General features: G+C 33.0%; 2 protein-coding genes across 4 annotated transcripts; both read left to right on the top strand.

Annotated features, from left to right (window-relative positions):
• Positions 1–237: 237 nt before the first annotated feature.
• On the top strand, positions 238–3,511 carry LOC111317948 (very-long-chain 3-oxoacyl-CoA reductase 1-like). The gene is made up of 3 exons (XM_022920493.2): positions 238–1,250; positions 1,343–1,412; positions 3,029–3,511. The coding sequence occupies exons 1-3, from the start codon at positions 613–615 to the stop codon at positions 3,281–3,283; spliced, it is 963 nt and encodes a 320-aa protein (XP_022776228.2). The 5' UTR covers positions 238–612; the 3' UTR covers positions 3,284–3,511.
• Positions 3,512–4,185: 674 nt separating this feature from the next.
• LOC111317947 (uncharacterized) lies at positions 4,186–10,132 on the top strand. Of its 3 annotated transcripts, XR_002693547.2 has the most exons (7): positions 4,186–4,475; positions 5,108–5,175; positions 5,266–6,592; positions 6,739–8,409; positions 8,924–8,978; positions 9,326–9,485; positions 9,742–9,877. XR_002693547.2 is itself a non-coding variant. In XM_022920491.2 (6 exons), exons 1-6 carry the CDS (start codon positions 4,346–4,348, stop codon positions 9,875–9,877), a joined length of 3,384 nt encoding a protein of 1,127 aa, XP_022776226.2. In that variant the 5' UTR covers positions 4,186–4,345; the 3' UTR covers positions 9,878–10,132. The 3 variants fall into 3 exon arrangements, 2 of the variants coding, with proteins under 2 accessions (XP_022776226.2, XP_022776225.2); XM_022920491.2 differs by lacking the exon at positions 9,326–9,485 and having other exon boundaries at positions 6,742–8,409; positions 9,742–10,132; XM_022920490.2 differs by lacking the exon at positions 9,326–9,485 and having other exon boundaries at positions 9,742–10,132.
• The last annotated feature ends 3,489 nt before the right edge of the window (positions 10,133–13,621 follow it).

The following is a 13,621-nucleotide window of genomic DNA, read 5'->3' as shown; positions in this document are numbered from 1 at the left end:
GACTTTATTTGAACGTTCAAATAATAAAACGCAAATCGCAAATCTCAATGCGGAACGATGTAAAAGTTATCACCGAATCAAGCCTTAAAATGGTGATTCTGCTTTCGAAAAAAATTTGAACACATTTTAGTAACAAAAGGTTTAAGAAAAGAAATAGGAAAATAAAACAAAATAAAATGAAACTAAGGAACAGGCAAAACAGAACATAATAAGATCTCCCGATTTCAAGTTACGTCTGTCATCTTAAGTAGTTAATTAAGTTGGTTTTCAGCTCATCTACTTCACCCACCTCTTCCTTTTCCTTCTCAAAAATCCATCCTTCTCCTTTCTTTTTTATTCCTTCATTTAATTCCATTCCCCCCACCCCCCCCCCCCCCCCGGTCTGTTTCTGCCTAGCCTATCTCGTGTGTTTTTAATCCTTTGCTTTTTGTTCTTGCTCTCTTTATTTGTCATAGTCGAAGGCTAGAAGCCATACCCAACTCTATCAAACCCAAAGGAACTAGGAAGTTTGCTAAAGATTTCCCTTTTTGTTCACTCTATTTGTCACCCCCTTAGATCTTTCTCTTTTTGGTCATATTCACATAAGTTTCAACTTTTTCCTCCGCATAATCCATGGCAACCTTTTTCTTACATACTCTCAAGACTCAACCTTTATGGATTCTTGTTCTTTTCACTTTGGGTTCTTTGTCACTCTTGAAATCTTCATTTGTTTTTCTCAAATGGGTCTGGGTCAATTTCCTTAGACCTGGTAAGAATCTCAAGAAATATGGCTCCTGGGGTCTTGTAACAGGACCAACTGATGGCATAGGCAAAGGTTTTGCCTTTCAATTAGCTAGGAAGGGGCTTAATCTTGTCTTGGTGGGTCGTAGTCCTGATAAACTCAAAGATGTTGCTGATTCAATCTTGGCTAAGTACGGGAAAATTCAGATCAAGACAGTTGTTGTGGACTTCACTGGTGATTTTGATGAAGGTGTGAACAATATAAAAGAAGCTATTGAAGGATTGGATGTTGGGGTTTTGATTAATAATGTTGGGATTTCATATCCATATGCAAGGTTTTTCCACGAGGTTGATGAGGAGCTGTTGAGGAATTTGATTAAGGTTAATGTTGAAGGTACTACTAAGGTTACTCAGGCTGTTTTGCCCGGGATGGTGAAGAGAAAGAAGGGTGCAATTGTGAATATTGGTTCTGGTGCTGCTATTGTCATCCCTTCTGATCCACTTTATGCTGTTTATGCTGCTACTAAGGCGTAAGTGTTTGCCTTTTTGCAAACTTAATTGGAGTTTGATTTATGGTTATAGCAACTAAAAAGAGTCTTTTTTTTTTTTGGGATTGTTTCAGGTATATTGATCAATTCTCAAGGTGCCTTTATGTTGAATACAGGAATAGCGGAATTGATGTCCAGTGTCAGGTAATGTTTGCTATACTTTAATTCTTGATTGGTGTGGTTATAACTTGTAAGTCTAAGAGTTATAAAGCTAGAGAGGCTTTCTGCATGAAAAGTGAACGTTTTTAACCCTTCTGGCTTCTGTCTTAGTTGATAATAAACGTACATGGTGAGACTCCAGATGTGAATTAGTCTAAATCAGTATGCATTTTTAGTCTTTCAAAATTTGATTGCTAGAACTATATTATCACCACTTTGTCATATGTTAGAAACAGCTGGCCATGAGTAATCAATGATTTAATGTTGAATATATTTCTCTTGAATGCCACATTACCACTAATATAAATTACAGCTGGATACTCGAATTGGAAACGACTTGATTTGCTAATAAAAAGTGAAAATAGACTCTTGTTTTGCAATGTAAAATTTTATAATGAATGTAGGCCATCCAATTTATTTGCCCTGATAAGTTACAAATAATTAGGTTGACATTTTTCTCGCTTTCTTCTTTCAAAAGTCATTTTATCTACCTGACCTGAAAGGTCCACAAGTTTGATTTGCTTGTTGAACTTACCATGGCCAATGTATGATGTTACTTAGGGGACCTGGAATATTATATTGTTTATAATCATATTAGCTAATTTCTTTGGGGAGAAGAAAAGGTTTACTGTTTTAGACTCTACAATTATTTCAATTACTTACACTTTCACTCTCTTTTGTATGGGGCGTCAGTATATCAAGCAATTGTTCTCACGGAACAAGATGTTTACCATATGTGAGGCAATTGGCTGGTTTTTATACTTATTTCTATCCTTTTCTTTTGAGCTTATAATTGTGTCAAAGTTATTGGCACCAAGCAAATTGACAAGGCTTTATATATTGAATAAGATCGCTGAGACAACAATGTCTTATTGATGTTTTTTGAATGATATTAGATTAATTCCAGGAATAGGATGCTGTCTTTCACATATGGTGAAAGCACACAATATCTCATACAGGCAATAATATCGTCAATTTCACATTAGATTTTAGGATACTTAATGCCTCCCAACTCATAATGCCTTTCAGACTTCGGACTTTGCTTTGAAATTTTGTTCTTTTGATACCATTGTTTCTTAATCTCACTTTCTTTTTATCCACCCAATTTTCTCTGTCTTCCCTCTCTCTTCCTTCATTTTTCCTCTCCTTCTAGTGATTATACATTTAGATGAGTTGAATGGTTTCTTTGATAAGATGGATATGATGAGGATGAATAGCAAGTGTAGAACATGCCACCAAAACTGTATACATTTGTGATGTGATTTTGTTATCATGTGAACCAGCAGGTGCAGATCTTGACAAAATTACTTTCAGTTTTGGCATCTAAGGTTCCTTTGTGTTCTATTGCAAAATAGATGGGAGGGTCAATGTTCAATTGTGGATCCATACGTATGATCACAAGAGAAAAGTTTAATTTCGAAGAAGCTTTAAGTATTTAGGAAGGATGATTTAAAACTGTGGGTCATAAAATTTTGTACCTTTATCACCAATAGTCTAGGTAACTTGATTGTCGGAAACATTGAGAGATGCTAGACTCTGTGGATTGACTACCATTTGTTTTGTTGACATACTCTGATCAATCAAGGGGTTTCTTGATGCAGGTTCCATTATATGTGGCAACCAAAATGGCGTCAATCAAAAGATCCTCTTTCTTTGTTCCATCAACAGATGGTTATGCTCGAGCAGCAATGCGCTGGATAGGCTACGAACCTCGTTGCACACCCTACTGGCCCCATTCCATCCTCTGGGGCTTGGCTTATTCACTGCCGGAGAGTGTGTTTGATGCATGGCGTTTTCACTTTTGTCTTGGCATTCGAAAGAGGGGGCAACTCAAAGATTCTAGGAAGAAGGAATAGAAAAACACAATGCTGAGTTTTGAAATTTAATTATAACCCTCTTGATAAATTTGTTTTTAAGCGCCACTCCATTATGTGTTTAGGATGCTTTGGATGAAAGTAAAGAAATTGAACCTTTTCTTGTTTTTTTTTTTTTTTTTTGCTTATCCTTCCCTGGCAAACAAATTCTGGCCCTGGACATTTGGAGAACAAAATCTAGGCCCAACTTATCCTTACGGTATTGGTCTATCATCTTTGTTGAAGCTGTATTGACTTGATTTCCACTGCATGTTTAACTTTAGTTTCAACCCCGCTGATCATACCCATTGTAACATCTCAATGACAGCATCTGATGCAGAAAATCTAAGCCATAAAAAATTTTTTAGCATTCAAATTCTAAACAACTTGCTCCATGAGCAAATTGTACTCTCATATTCCTTTAATTATTAAGTAATGTACTTTATATGGACACCATCAACACATTCAAAGTTTGAAACCTTCTGTGAAAATAAAAAATTTCTTGCATTAGATAATAATATTTTTAAATATAATATGGAAAATATATGTAATAATTTTAGACACATTAAAATAATAAAAAAATGGTATGGTTTAAAATTTTGATAAAAAGTAATATATGATTTGACAAAAATAAAAAATAATTTTATATTTGATATGTTTACACAAATCATAATATCGTAATTTTTATATTTTATATATGTTTATCATAAAATTTGGAAGATAGGACGTGAAGAAAACGAAAATGGAAATTGCAAATTGGTCCAACCTCGCTCATAACTCTAACCCAATTCCCAATTTATATGGGTTAGATTTAAGTAGCCCAAACCCAAATATGAAATTGGCCGAGTGCCACCATTCCTATTATTCATCTTCTATAAAAGGAAGCGCTGAACTACTTTTAAGAAGACCAAAAGAAGCTTCAACATTCTTCTATTTCCATATGCCGACATGACCGTTCCTCTTCTACACAAACAAAAACCCGTGATCCGACAAAACTACACTTTGTTTTCCAGTTAAACTCCAAACCCTTATTGAGTTCTGAGTCGCCGCCTAGTTTAAAGGGAAATGGAAAAGCCGGATTCTACCTCCGGTTCCGGTGGTTCCACTGTATATAATACTGTTTTCATTGATACCAGCCTCGACACCCACCTCGCCATGATCGTCTCCGATTCAGACACTGTTTCTGATCTTAAAAGTAGGTTGCTTTTCTCCTTTTTCCGTCCCAATTTTGGGTACTTTTGTTCGTTACCATTGTCTAGGAAAATTTTTATTGCTTTGCTTTTCGAAGCTAAAATCGTATATTCTTTAAATTTCTAAGGTATTAGTTTTTGTTTTGTTATAAATGCTATATGCAATCCATTCCACGCTGAGCAAAATTTTGGGTGTGACCGTCTGATCCCTTTTTCAATTATTGTCAGTATGCTACTTTAATCCCATTGAGCCCTCGAAGATCAAAACTTGAATCGAAATTTATTGAAATTGCCCCTGAAATGGACCTAAAATCGGGTTATGGAAAGAGCTAGAGTTGTTCAAATGGATGAAAGATTTGTTGATGTGTGCAAGAGTTCCTCTAGAATGTTTGAACAGGAAGTAACATGGCAATGTTTTGATGTGAAGATGTAGTTATGTAATGAAAGTTATGGATTATTTCTCTTTACGTTTTATCATACTGAAAAGTAGAAGGGTCTTTTCTGACACAAATCCTCATAAAACATAGTTCTTTCTCTCAAACTTTCAGTGCCTAATATAACAACTTCAGTTTTAACGTTAACTTTATGTATTTCTAAGTTCTGTTTTAGATAATATCTTTGTGCTGCTGATGTGCAGAAAAGATACTGTATGAACACCCATTGTGCTTTCCTAAGATTGGGGAGATAAAGATTAATGCCTTAAAGGTTGGTTCTATATCTTGTACTTCTAGGTTGTTATGGATTAGTACTATTGATCTAAATCTCATGTTGAAATGACTTCCTAAAAATGAACAGGTAAAGCGCAAAGGATATCTTTATCACCTTTCAGATTCCATGTTTGTAAAAAGTGCTTTTGGTGGAGTGAGCAAAAGTTGGTTTCTTTCTGTTGATGCCTCAAGCTCAGAAGAGCATATGGAAAATCATAATTCCTGCAAACCTGGTACTGGCATCACAACCAATAATTCTTCAGCTGATGTGGTTGATCTTCTACCTGTTGGTGGTGGTCCTTCCAAAATACTGTCCAACATCAATGATGCGTCATTGCCACAAGATGGAAAGAACCATCATGCAAAGCAGAATTCTGCTTCTCAACAGGTTGGTTTTAGTAATTGCACACAAGAAAATCAAGAAAATTTGCAGATGGAAGTTGAACATATGGCTGATAGTAATTCTAAGGTTTTGTTCCCTGCTACCAGTAAGGAGTCAAGGCCAAAGGTACATCAGAAAAATGTTGGCGATAACAAAATATGTGAAGATCTACCAGCTTCTGTAGATGCATCTGTTTTAAAGGAAAAGCACAAAATTAAAAAGAGAAACAAAGATGCCATCCATTGTCATGATGTGAAAGAAAATGGTGCTTTTGTTGTTGAATCTGGTAAAGATGCATTCAATTCAGACAATGTAATCAAGGAAAATTCATTTCAGAATGGAATATGTGCGGTTTTGAATGATATGAATTTGGGAATCCAAATTCATGTTGATGAAAACTGCAGGAGTTTGTCTTCTCATAGATATAAGAGATCGGCCATGGCTGATGAGGGCTCAAAAGTTCCAGGAGAACATTTGGAATGTGAAACTAATAAACATAAAGATGTTTCTCTCAGTGAGCAAGGGTATAAGTCAACAGAAAATTCCTCACAATATGGGCCTACATCAAAGAAAAAGCGTAAAGTTGAGAGTAAAGATGGTAATGAAAATTCTTTAATAGAAAATGGAGTTTTAATTTCTGACTTCGATAAAGAAGGCACTGGACCCGATACTACGGCCTCTAAGCCCTCTTTAGGTCAAAAACTGGAAAGTACAAGTGCTACCTTAGACCATTGTAATACAGAATCTGTAAAAGAAAACCGTTTGTTGATTGCCAATGCAAGTTGTGGGAGGAAGAAAAAGAAAAGGCAAAAATCAAATCCTAGTCAAGGAGGTAGTGAAATATCTTCTGCAAAAGATGTTTATGTGGATGCTTTTCAGGCCATAGAAGCTATTAATCACAAAGATTTGGGCAGTGAAGCTGATGCAGGACTTGTACTTGGAAAATTTTCTATGGATGGAGCAATTCCTGAACATTGTCTGATCTCTTTGACGGAGATGCAAGAAGATACAAATAAAGTGCCCCACTCAGAGGGTAAGTTTCCATTTTTTTCTTTAATATGCCATTATTTACATTTTTTTCCCCTTTCATTTCAACCTTCCTCTTCTCTTTGTCTGTTCCATGATTAGTAGAATTAAGGCAAGAAATTAACTTTTTTCTATTATTAATACTGACTTTAGTAGGTGATGATGGTTTGGCTGATACTAGTGATGGCAACATGGAAAGCCAAAATGAAGCACCTGAACCAGATGTTGTGTCGGGAATAAAGACAAGAGATTCAATTGATCAGAATGCCTGTCATGTGAACCGCAATCCCACACTTGTGTCCCAAGAGGGAACTAATCTCCAGAATGACATTGGTGTTTCAGGGCATGAAAATAAAAGTGGTACATTGGAAGATAAAATTGTGGAACCTAAGACGTCTTCCAAGAAAATGAAGAAGTCCAAGAAGACTAAGGATCTGGTTGGAGGAAAAGAAGCAGTAGATCAGATACATGATAGAGGTCCTGCAAGTGATTTATTTCCTGCAGAGCGTCCTGCGTCTGTGAGTGGTGTCCATTTGAGTGATAATCCTGAGCAAGATGGCACAACTGATGGAAAAGAGGAATCACAAATGAAAACATCAGACAGTTTGCCTGCAGTTACTGATGTGAGAGCTGATGATGTAATTCGAGATGTGCTGAAGTCCTTGCAGCAATGCAACAATCGTCCAGCAAATGTGGAAAACATGGACAAGAAATCAAGGAAGAAAACTAAGAAGAAAAGTTCTACTGTTGTGGACACACCGGAATTGGGAGGAAAAGGTGATGTCGATCACCGGGATCCAATAATCCTGGCTGATAACATGAGTGATGTGAGTGCTTCATGTAAATCCTCAAGGAAGACTGTGAACGTGAATTTAAGTTCAACAGCTGAATTGAATGAATCGAATTTGGGATCTAAGAATACAGGTGTTGGATTTAGCCCTGTCCGTACTCAACTTGGCTCATCCCAAAATACACTTAAAACCAATCATGATGGAAGGTCTATTCAAGATGTTGTCAATGTTGATCACCCTAAAAGCACCTGTGTAGATCATGCTAATAACAGCATAGAAGTTCACAGTGAAAGTGAAAGGATCAAAAGCCAATGCCAGCATGAAATTGTTGATTCTGGCGAGATGCCTATTGATAAAGTAACAGAAAAAAGAGGAGTGGAAACTGAGGTGAAAGGAAAAAAGAAGAAGAGGAAACGTGAAGTACAGTCTGGTGGATCTAGAGCTGATTTACCATCTTCACAGATGTTAAATGGGAATCAACATAAGGAAGCAAAAGCTCAAGCTGCCAAATCTAGCTCCATCCTATCTCCAAGATCTTCATTGAAAGTTGAACCATACAGCTCGAGTGTTCAATCAAGTAAGACTCATTTGTCCATTTCTGAAAGTGCAGTGAGAGAATCTCTGCAAACTAATAAATCTGACAAAACCAATTCCATTCCTAAAGGAGCTCAAAAGCTCATTGACATCAATTCTTCAAGGGCACACACCCATTTGGAGAAAAACAATGCTAGTGCTGTATCAAGCTCTACCGTAGAGAGATCTAAAATCACCACTAATCTAAACAAAGGAGGTAATGAGCGGCGATCTCATCTGGAAATTGCAAAATCTACGAGAAGTAATCATGGGGAAGTTGTCAACAGCTTGGCAAATAATAAGAGCTTACTTTCTACAATGGGTACAATATTTAAGCATGATGATAAGGAGAGTTCTGATGATGAAGATGGAGTGGACAACTCAGATGCCAGTACCAGAACTCCATCAGATAGTTCATCATCATCTGACAGTGGTGTTAATGTTAGTTCATCACAAAATGGTAATCCATATTCCTTATCACATAGTTATTACTTCTGAAAAAAGTTAATTATATCATGACTTTTAGTTTGCAGCTGCATTTTATTTCATTATGCCTTGATAATTTGCTAATAAAATGAACAAGTGCCCCAAATTCCAGCTTATTTTTCAGAATTCCACCGTCTCTTTTATTTTTTGTTGCATTCATGTCCATGAAAGGTAGTACCCCACTTCCAATCCTTCCCCCAGCCACCAACTCCCTCTCCATGCACCTAATCTTTTTTAATGAGTTTGCTCATGTTAAGTTCTGATTTCCTTTTCTAAATATTTTGAAGTTTCTAGCTGATATTGTTGGCATGCGTTACATACAGGTTATTGACCTTCTTCCAGATATAGTTTTGATGTATAACCAAATTTGAAGATATAACATAATTACCTTTATTCTTGTACTTTTGTTGCATCATTCTTTTATTGTGATTTTTTATCCAGATTGCATAGATGATAGGTTCTTCTGTTTATGTTAAATTTTGATTTAGGATCTTATAACTCAGAAGGGAAAGAAGGTGGTGGAAGAAACAGAAGAAAACCAGGGTAAGTTGTATTAAAACTGATAAATACTTACCTTTCTTTTGAGATATAGATTTTGCATATTTGTATCATATTGCAATTGTTAGTAAATTTGTATGGTTTAGAATCTCCTTGCTAGGTTTGATGGTACAATTGATATACTTTGATGTTAATATATTTATGCATCAACAAAGTTTCTCATGCAACTTAAACTTGCTAAGTGAAATTTGGCCTTTCATGTGGTGAAAGGTAGTCTGTCTTATCATCCTTTTCTTCTCAAAATTGAGCTTGACAATGAAAATTATTAATGTGGGCAATTATTAATTTAAAAAGTTATTCTCATTTCATTTTGCATTGGTTTCAAATATTAGTGGTAGCTAGGGCAAAGATCTTGTGCGATGGCTATCCAATGTCAAACTGCAGGAAAGAATTCTTCAAATTTGTTTTGGCAGCTTTTCAGTTCTTTGCTCATTTGGTAACACTGACAAAAAATGGAAGTAAAGAAAATTCTTTTTCGATCCAATAATTTAGGTATGTAATATTGCGTTTGCCCTATTTTCAGCTAAAGTCGTCCAAACCCATGGTAGAGGCTAGAATTTAATACAGATTCTTAATACAACCTCCAAAAAAGTCTAGAGAGAATGGAAAACCTAAATACAGTAGTGACACATTGAAAAATGAGCTCTATGGCTAGTTTGATTTCAAAGTTTCCCATTGAATAGCATATATATAGTCTGAATCCCATATTCCTTTCTTGTCTTTCAATTCTGGTTTTTTACTTGAGCAGATCTTCTAGCCCAAAGAGCATGTCCTTGCATGCAATCCTTCGCAATTCAAGCAGTTACAAGAAAGCCAAACTAACAGCTTCTCAAGACCTTGATACTCAGACTGATGAATTTGTTCCAGATGGTCAGGCAACATAATCAGAATTTTTTTTTTTTTAATGTGTTTATGGGGTGGATTTTTGTTCTCCTTAACCATGAAGTAGGGGTCAATCTTGTGCTCTCCGATATCAATGTTAGGGACTGTGTTGCCACCCCGACACCCCTTGTCTTGTAGTTTTCTCTAGTGTATAGTACATTATCGGTATGCAAGGAAATTTGATAACAATGGAAGTGAATGTAATTTGCGCCCTGAAAGTGTGTTGATGAATTTAGTACTTTGGAAACTTATATTTATACCCTCTTTTCCAACTCCATTCTCTCCTAACAATATAAAATTACGATTAAAAATCTGGATTTCATTGAATTAATTGTTCTGAATCTGATGGAGAGGACATGGCAGTTTTCAATTGCAATGTCCTGGAACCTAGTGATTTTGTGCTGTCGTTTAGTTGAGAACCTTGTCTTAAAGTCAATCTTGTATTCACTTACACGACCGTGCCAAGAAACTGTGTATGAGCAATCCAAAATTTTGGAGTTATACAAAAATCGTGGAACCAAAAATAACACTTTATTCCTTTGTTTGGAAAACAGAGGAAGTTATTCCCAGAAATGGCGCCTCCAGTTTCAATAAATAAATAATCATTTTTAGTATTAATAGATCAATTGATTTTAGTTTAATTGAGCAAAACTTAAACCAAGTATGACAACTTGGATTTGCTTTTAGAAGGGTGGTTGGTGGTCTTTGATTCATTGAAGCCATCTAACCAAATATTCAGTCTCTAGCTTCGTCATGCTTCACATTCGTAAATGCAAAATGGAAATGATTATACATACATACATACATACATACATATATATATATATATATATTCTAACTCTTTCTTTATCATGCATACGCTTCACAATTTCTATTGAATCAATTATTTTTATTTTTCTAGTGCACATGAGAGGTACAAGAGTGGATTGAACTCGAATTTTAAACTTTAATTCTCTTAAAGATAGTAATAATTAATTTTATGTCATGTCTAAATTGTTCTAAGAATGAATTTTATTCTTAGAAAAAAAAAATCTTAGGTACTACTATTAGATCAAATTAGCTAGTATTTTTATTGGATCTACTATACTATCGTTTAATATTCAACATATAGTACATCTTTAAAGAATTTCTTTATAATTTACATCCTTCATTTAAATATATTCCCCTTAATTTTGACTAAAAAGTTCATTTCTTTATAGTGCTTTTCTTTCTTCAATTAATTAATTATTTTTGTACAAATCCCATTTCATCTGAAAATTTTTTTGAAATTAAAGTGAGCCTTCGATTGCAAATTAAGTTTTGATTAAGAAGTGATCCAATAAAATAAAATTTTATAATTTTAATTTTAATATGATGTTAATTTTAATTTTAACTTTGATTTTAATTTTAATTTTAATTTCCAGCTTTATTTTAGATGATAATTTTAATTTTTAATCAACAGTCAAAGGGTAAAATTAAAAAATAAATAAATTAAAAAATAAAAAAAAAGAATCGGATGAACAAAAAGAATGAAATCATGGGATTTTAACAAAGGAGAAATCAAAAACAAATTATTGGATTGAATGATTTTTGGGATTTTTTTTTCCTAATCTTCATAAAAAAGGAAAAACATAAGAAATTAATTACAAAATATCAAAATTAGTGATTCCATTGAATTAATTTTTTTCAAATTTAAAGGAATTGAATCTATATATAAATCCTATTCCAATACACAGCAAGAACACACAAAAATTATACATAGAGATTATATAGAAATTATTAGAGAAATTGTTCAAGCAAGTACTAGGGATTAGAGTGTTTTTTTAGTTTTATTTTAGTTCTAATCTATTATTTTGGAAAACAGCCTTGATCTTTGGGTTTTTAGATTTTTTGGATTTGGATTTTAAATTTTAGGTTTGATTCATTATTTTTACTAGGTTTTTTTGGATTTTTGGGTTGGGATTCAAGATTTTAGGGTTTTTTTTTTTGGTTTTTTGAGAAATTGATTGAATTTTTCAATGAGAGTTGAAAAGTTTTTGATGGCTGAAATCTGGTATCTAATCGATTTCTAGAATTTTCCTTGAATTTCCCAGCATGTTTCTAGTGAAAAGAAAGAGAAATTGAAAGTTAGAGAAATAAGGAACTAGGGCAGTCGGTAAAAAAAAAAAGCCAAGCATTTTTTACTTTTATACATGTGTAAAACGATGTTATTTTAAGCTTTCATAAGTCCCAAGATTTGTGCATTTTATTAAGCTCGACTCGACCTTTAGCGCACGACTCGATTCCTCTAACCACTTCTCGAGTTGAGCTGAGCCAAGTGCTCAGTCGTTTCAGCTAGCTTTTGTTCCTGAAGTTGAGCCATGCTTCTAAGTCATCAAGACGACGAGCTGAATTTTTTGTATTTATTTTATTTTATTTATTTTTTGTTTATTTCTTCGTTTATTTATGTGATTGTTTTTATTTATTTGTTTGTTTATTTATTTATTCATTTGTAAATATTTTTATAAAAATAATTTTTAAACAAAAAAAAAGAACCTTACCAAGGGTTCAAGTTAAAAAAAAATTTTTTTTTTTTTAAAAAGCCTTAACAACATATTGGAGGGCTCATGATTTTATAAGATTTTACCAATATATTAGAGAACTTTATGATTATTGAGTTTTTGAAAAAATAATTTTTATAAAATCTTATCAATATATTAAAAAATAATATTTGACAAAAAATCTTACCAATATATTGAAAGATATTTTTTGAAAATAAATTATTTTTATAAAAACTATATTTTGAACCTTCGATGATATAATTATTAAAAGCATTGTAAATAACAATTTTTAGGTAAATTTTTAAGTGGAAAAAATCTATTTTAAATTTTATCAACATATTGAAGAATTTAGATAAAAGTTTTCAATACCAAAATTCTAAATCTCATTTGTTATCACAAATAAAAATTTTTTTAAAATTAAATAAATCCAATTACAGAGCTTCTTCAAGACTTGATAAATAATTTCCTTGAATACTTTTAAAGTAAGAAAATATTTTAAATTATTATCAATTTATTGGAGTAATTTAAGAAAAATTTTTAATATTAAATTATTTTTGGAAATAATAAATATGTTTTAAGGCTTTGATAATTTAAAATCAAACTAATACCATCTTTAGATATATATTGTGAAGGTACTATAACATTTTTTGTGCATAATCATATTCTCAAATATAAAATATAATTTTATGAATTAAAATATATAATTTAAAGATATTTAAGTTAAACTTGAGACTTCTTTTTACAATAAGATAAATTTAATTAGATGATCAATCGTACCTAAATAAATAAGTTAATGACAACTCTTAAATCGATATCTAACGATAAGTTCATAGACCCTTCAAAAAACAAAATAATTTACACTAAGTGAAATAAGTATAATTAAAAAATATAAGTTTAAAACTAAAATAATTTAATATACTAAATTAGTGCAAAAGCATTGATCTCTACTTTGGTATAAAGGCAACAATGACTTTTGGATCAATAAGCTGTTAGTTTAATGATATTAAAGTTGATTTTAGAAGTGAAGATATTGAATTCGAATCTCAATCATAATTGAAAAAAAAATTAATGGATTTGGAAAATAAATATTAATAAGATGTAATCTCATTAGACGAGTCTGTGGTGTCAAAATTTTGGAAAGAATCTAATTAGGTGCATACCCTAGAAAGTTTATGGCCAAGGCATGATCGACGGATGGCTTCCTTTACAAAATAATAATCCAAACAA

Source organism: Durio zibethinus, chromosome 2 (genome assembly GCF_047325235.1).
Source record: "Durio zibethinus cultivar Kanyao isolate XHJ-2024 chromosome 2, ASM4732523v1, whole genome shotgun sequence".
In the NCBI taxonomy this organism is placed as follows: domain Eukaryota; kingdom Viridiplantae; phylum Streptophyta; class Magnoliopsida; order Malvales; family Malvaceae; genus Durio; species Durio zibethinus.
This window is presented reverse-complemented; position numbering and strand designations above follow the sequence as displayed.

Excerpts from the sequence above, each read along its gene's own strand:
- LOC111317948 (XM_022920493.2), top strand. The coding sequence starts at position 613 with ATGGCAACCTTTTTCTTACATACTCTCAAGACTCAACCTTTATGGATT. Across the intron at positions 1,251-1,342 it reads GTTTATGCTGCTACTAAGGC|GTATATTGATCAATTCTCAA; the intron begins GTAAGTGTTTGC and ends GGATTGTTTCAG. Across the intron at positions 1,413-3,028 it reads GAATTGATGTCCAGTGTCAG|GTTCCATTATATGTGGCAAC; the intron begins GTAATGTTTGCT and ends TTCTTGATGCAG.
- LOC111317947 (XM_022920490.2), top strand. The coding sequence starts at position 4,346 with ATGGAAAAGCCGGATTCTACCTCCGGTTCCGGTGGTTCCACTGTATAT. Across the intron at positions 6,593-6,738 it reads TAAAGTGCCCCACTCAGAGG|TAGGTGATGATGGTTTGGCT; the intron begins GTAAGTTTCCAT and ends TACTGACTTTAG. Across the intron at positions 8,410-8,923 it reads TGTTAGTTCATCACAAAATG|GATCTTATAACTCAGAAGGG; the intron begins GTAATCCATATT and ends ATTTTGATTTAG.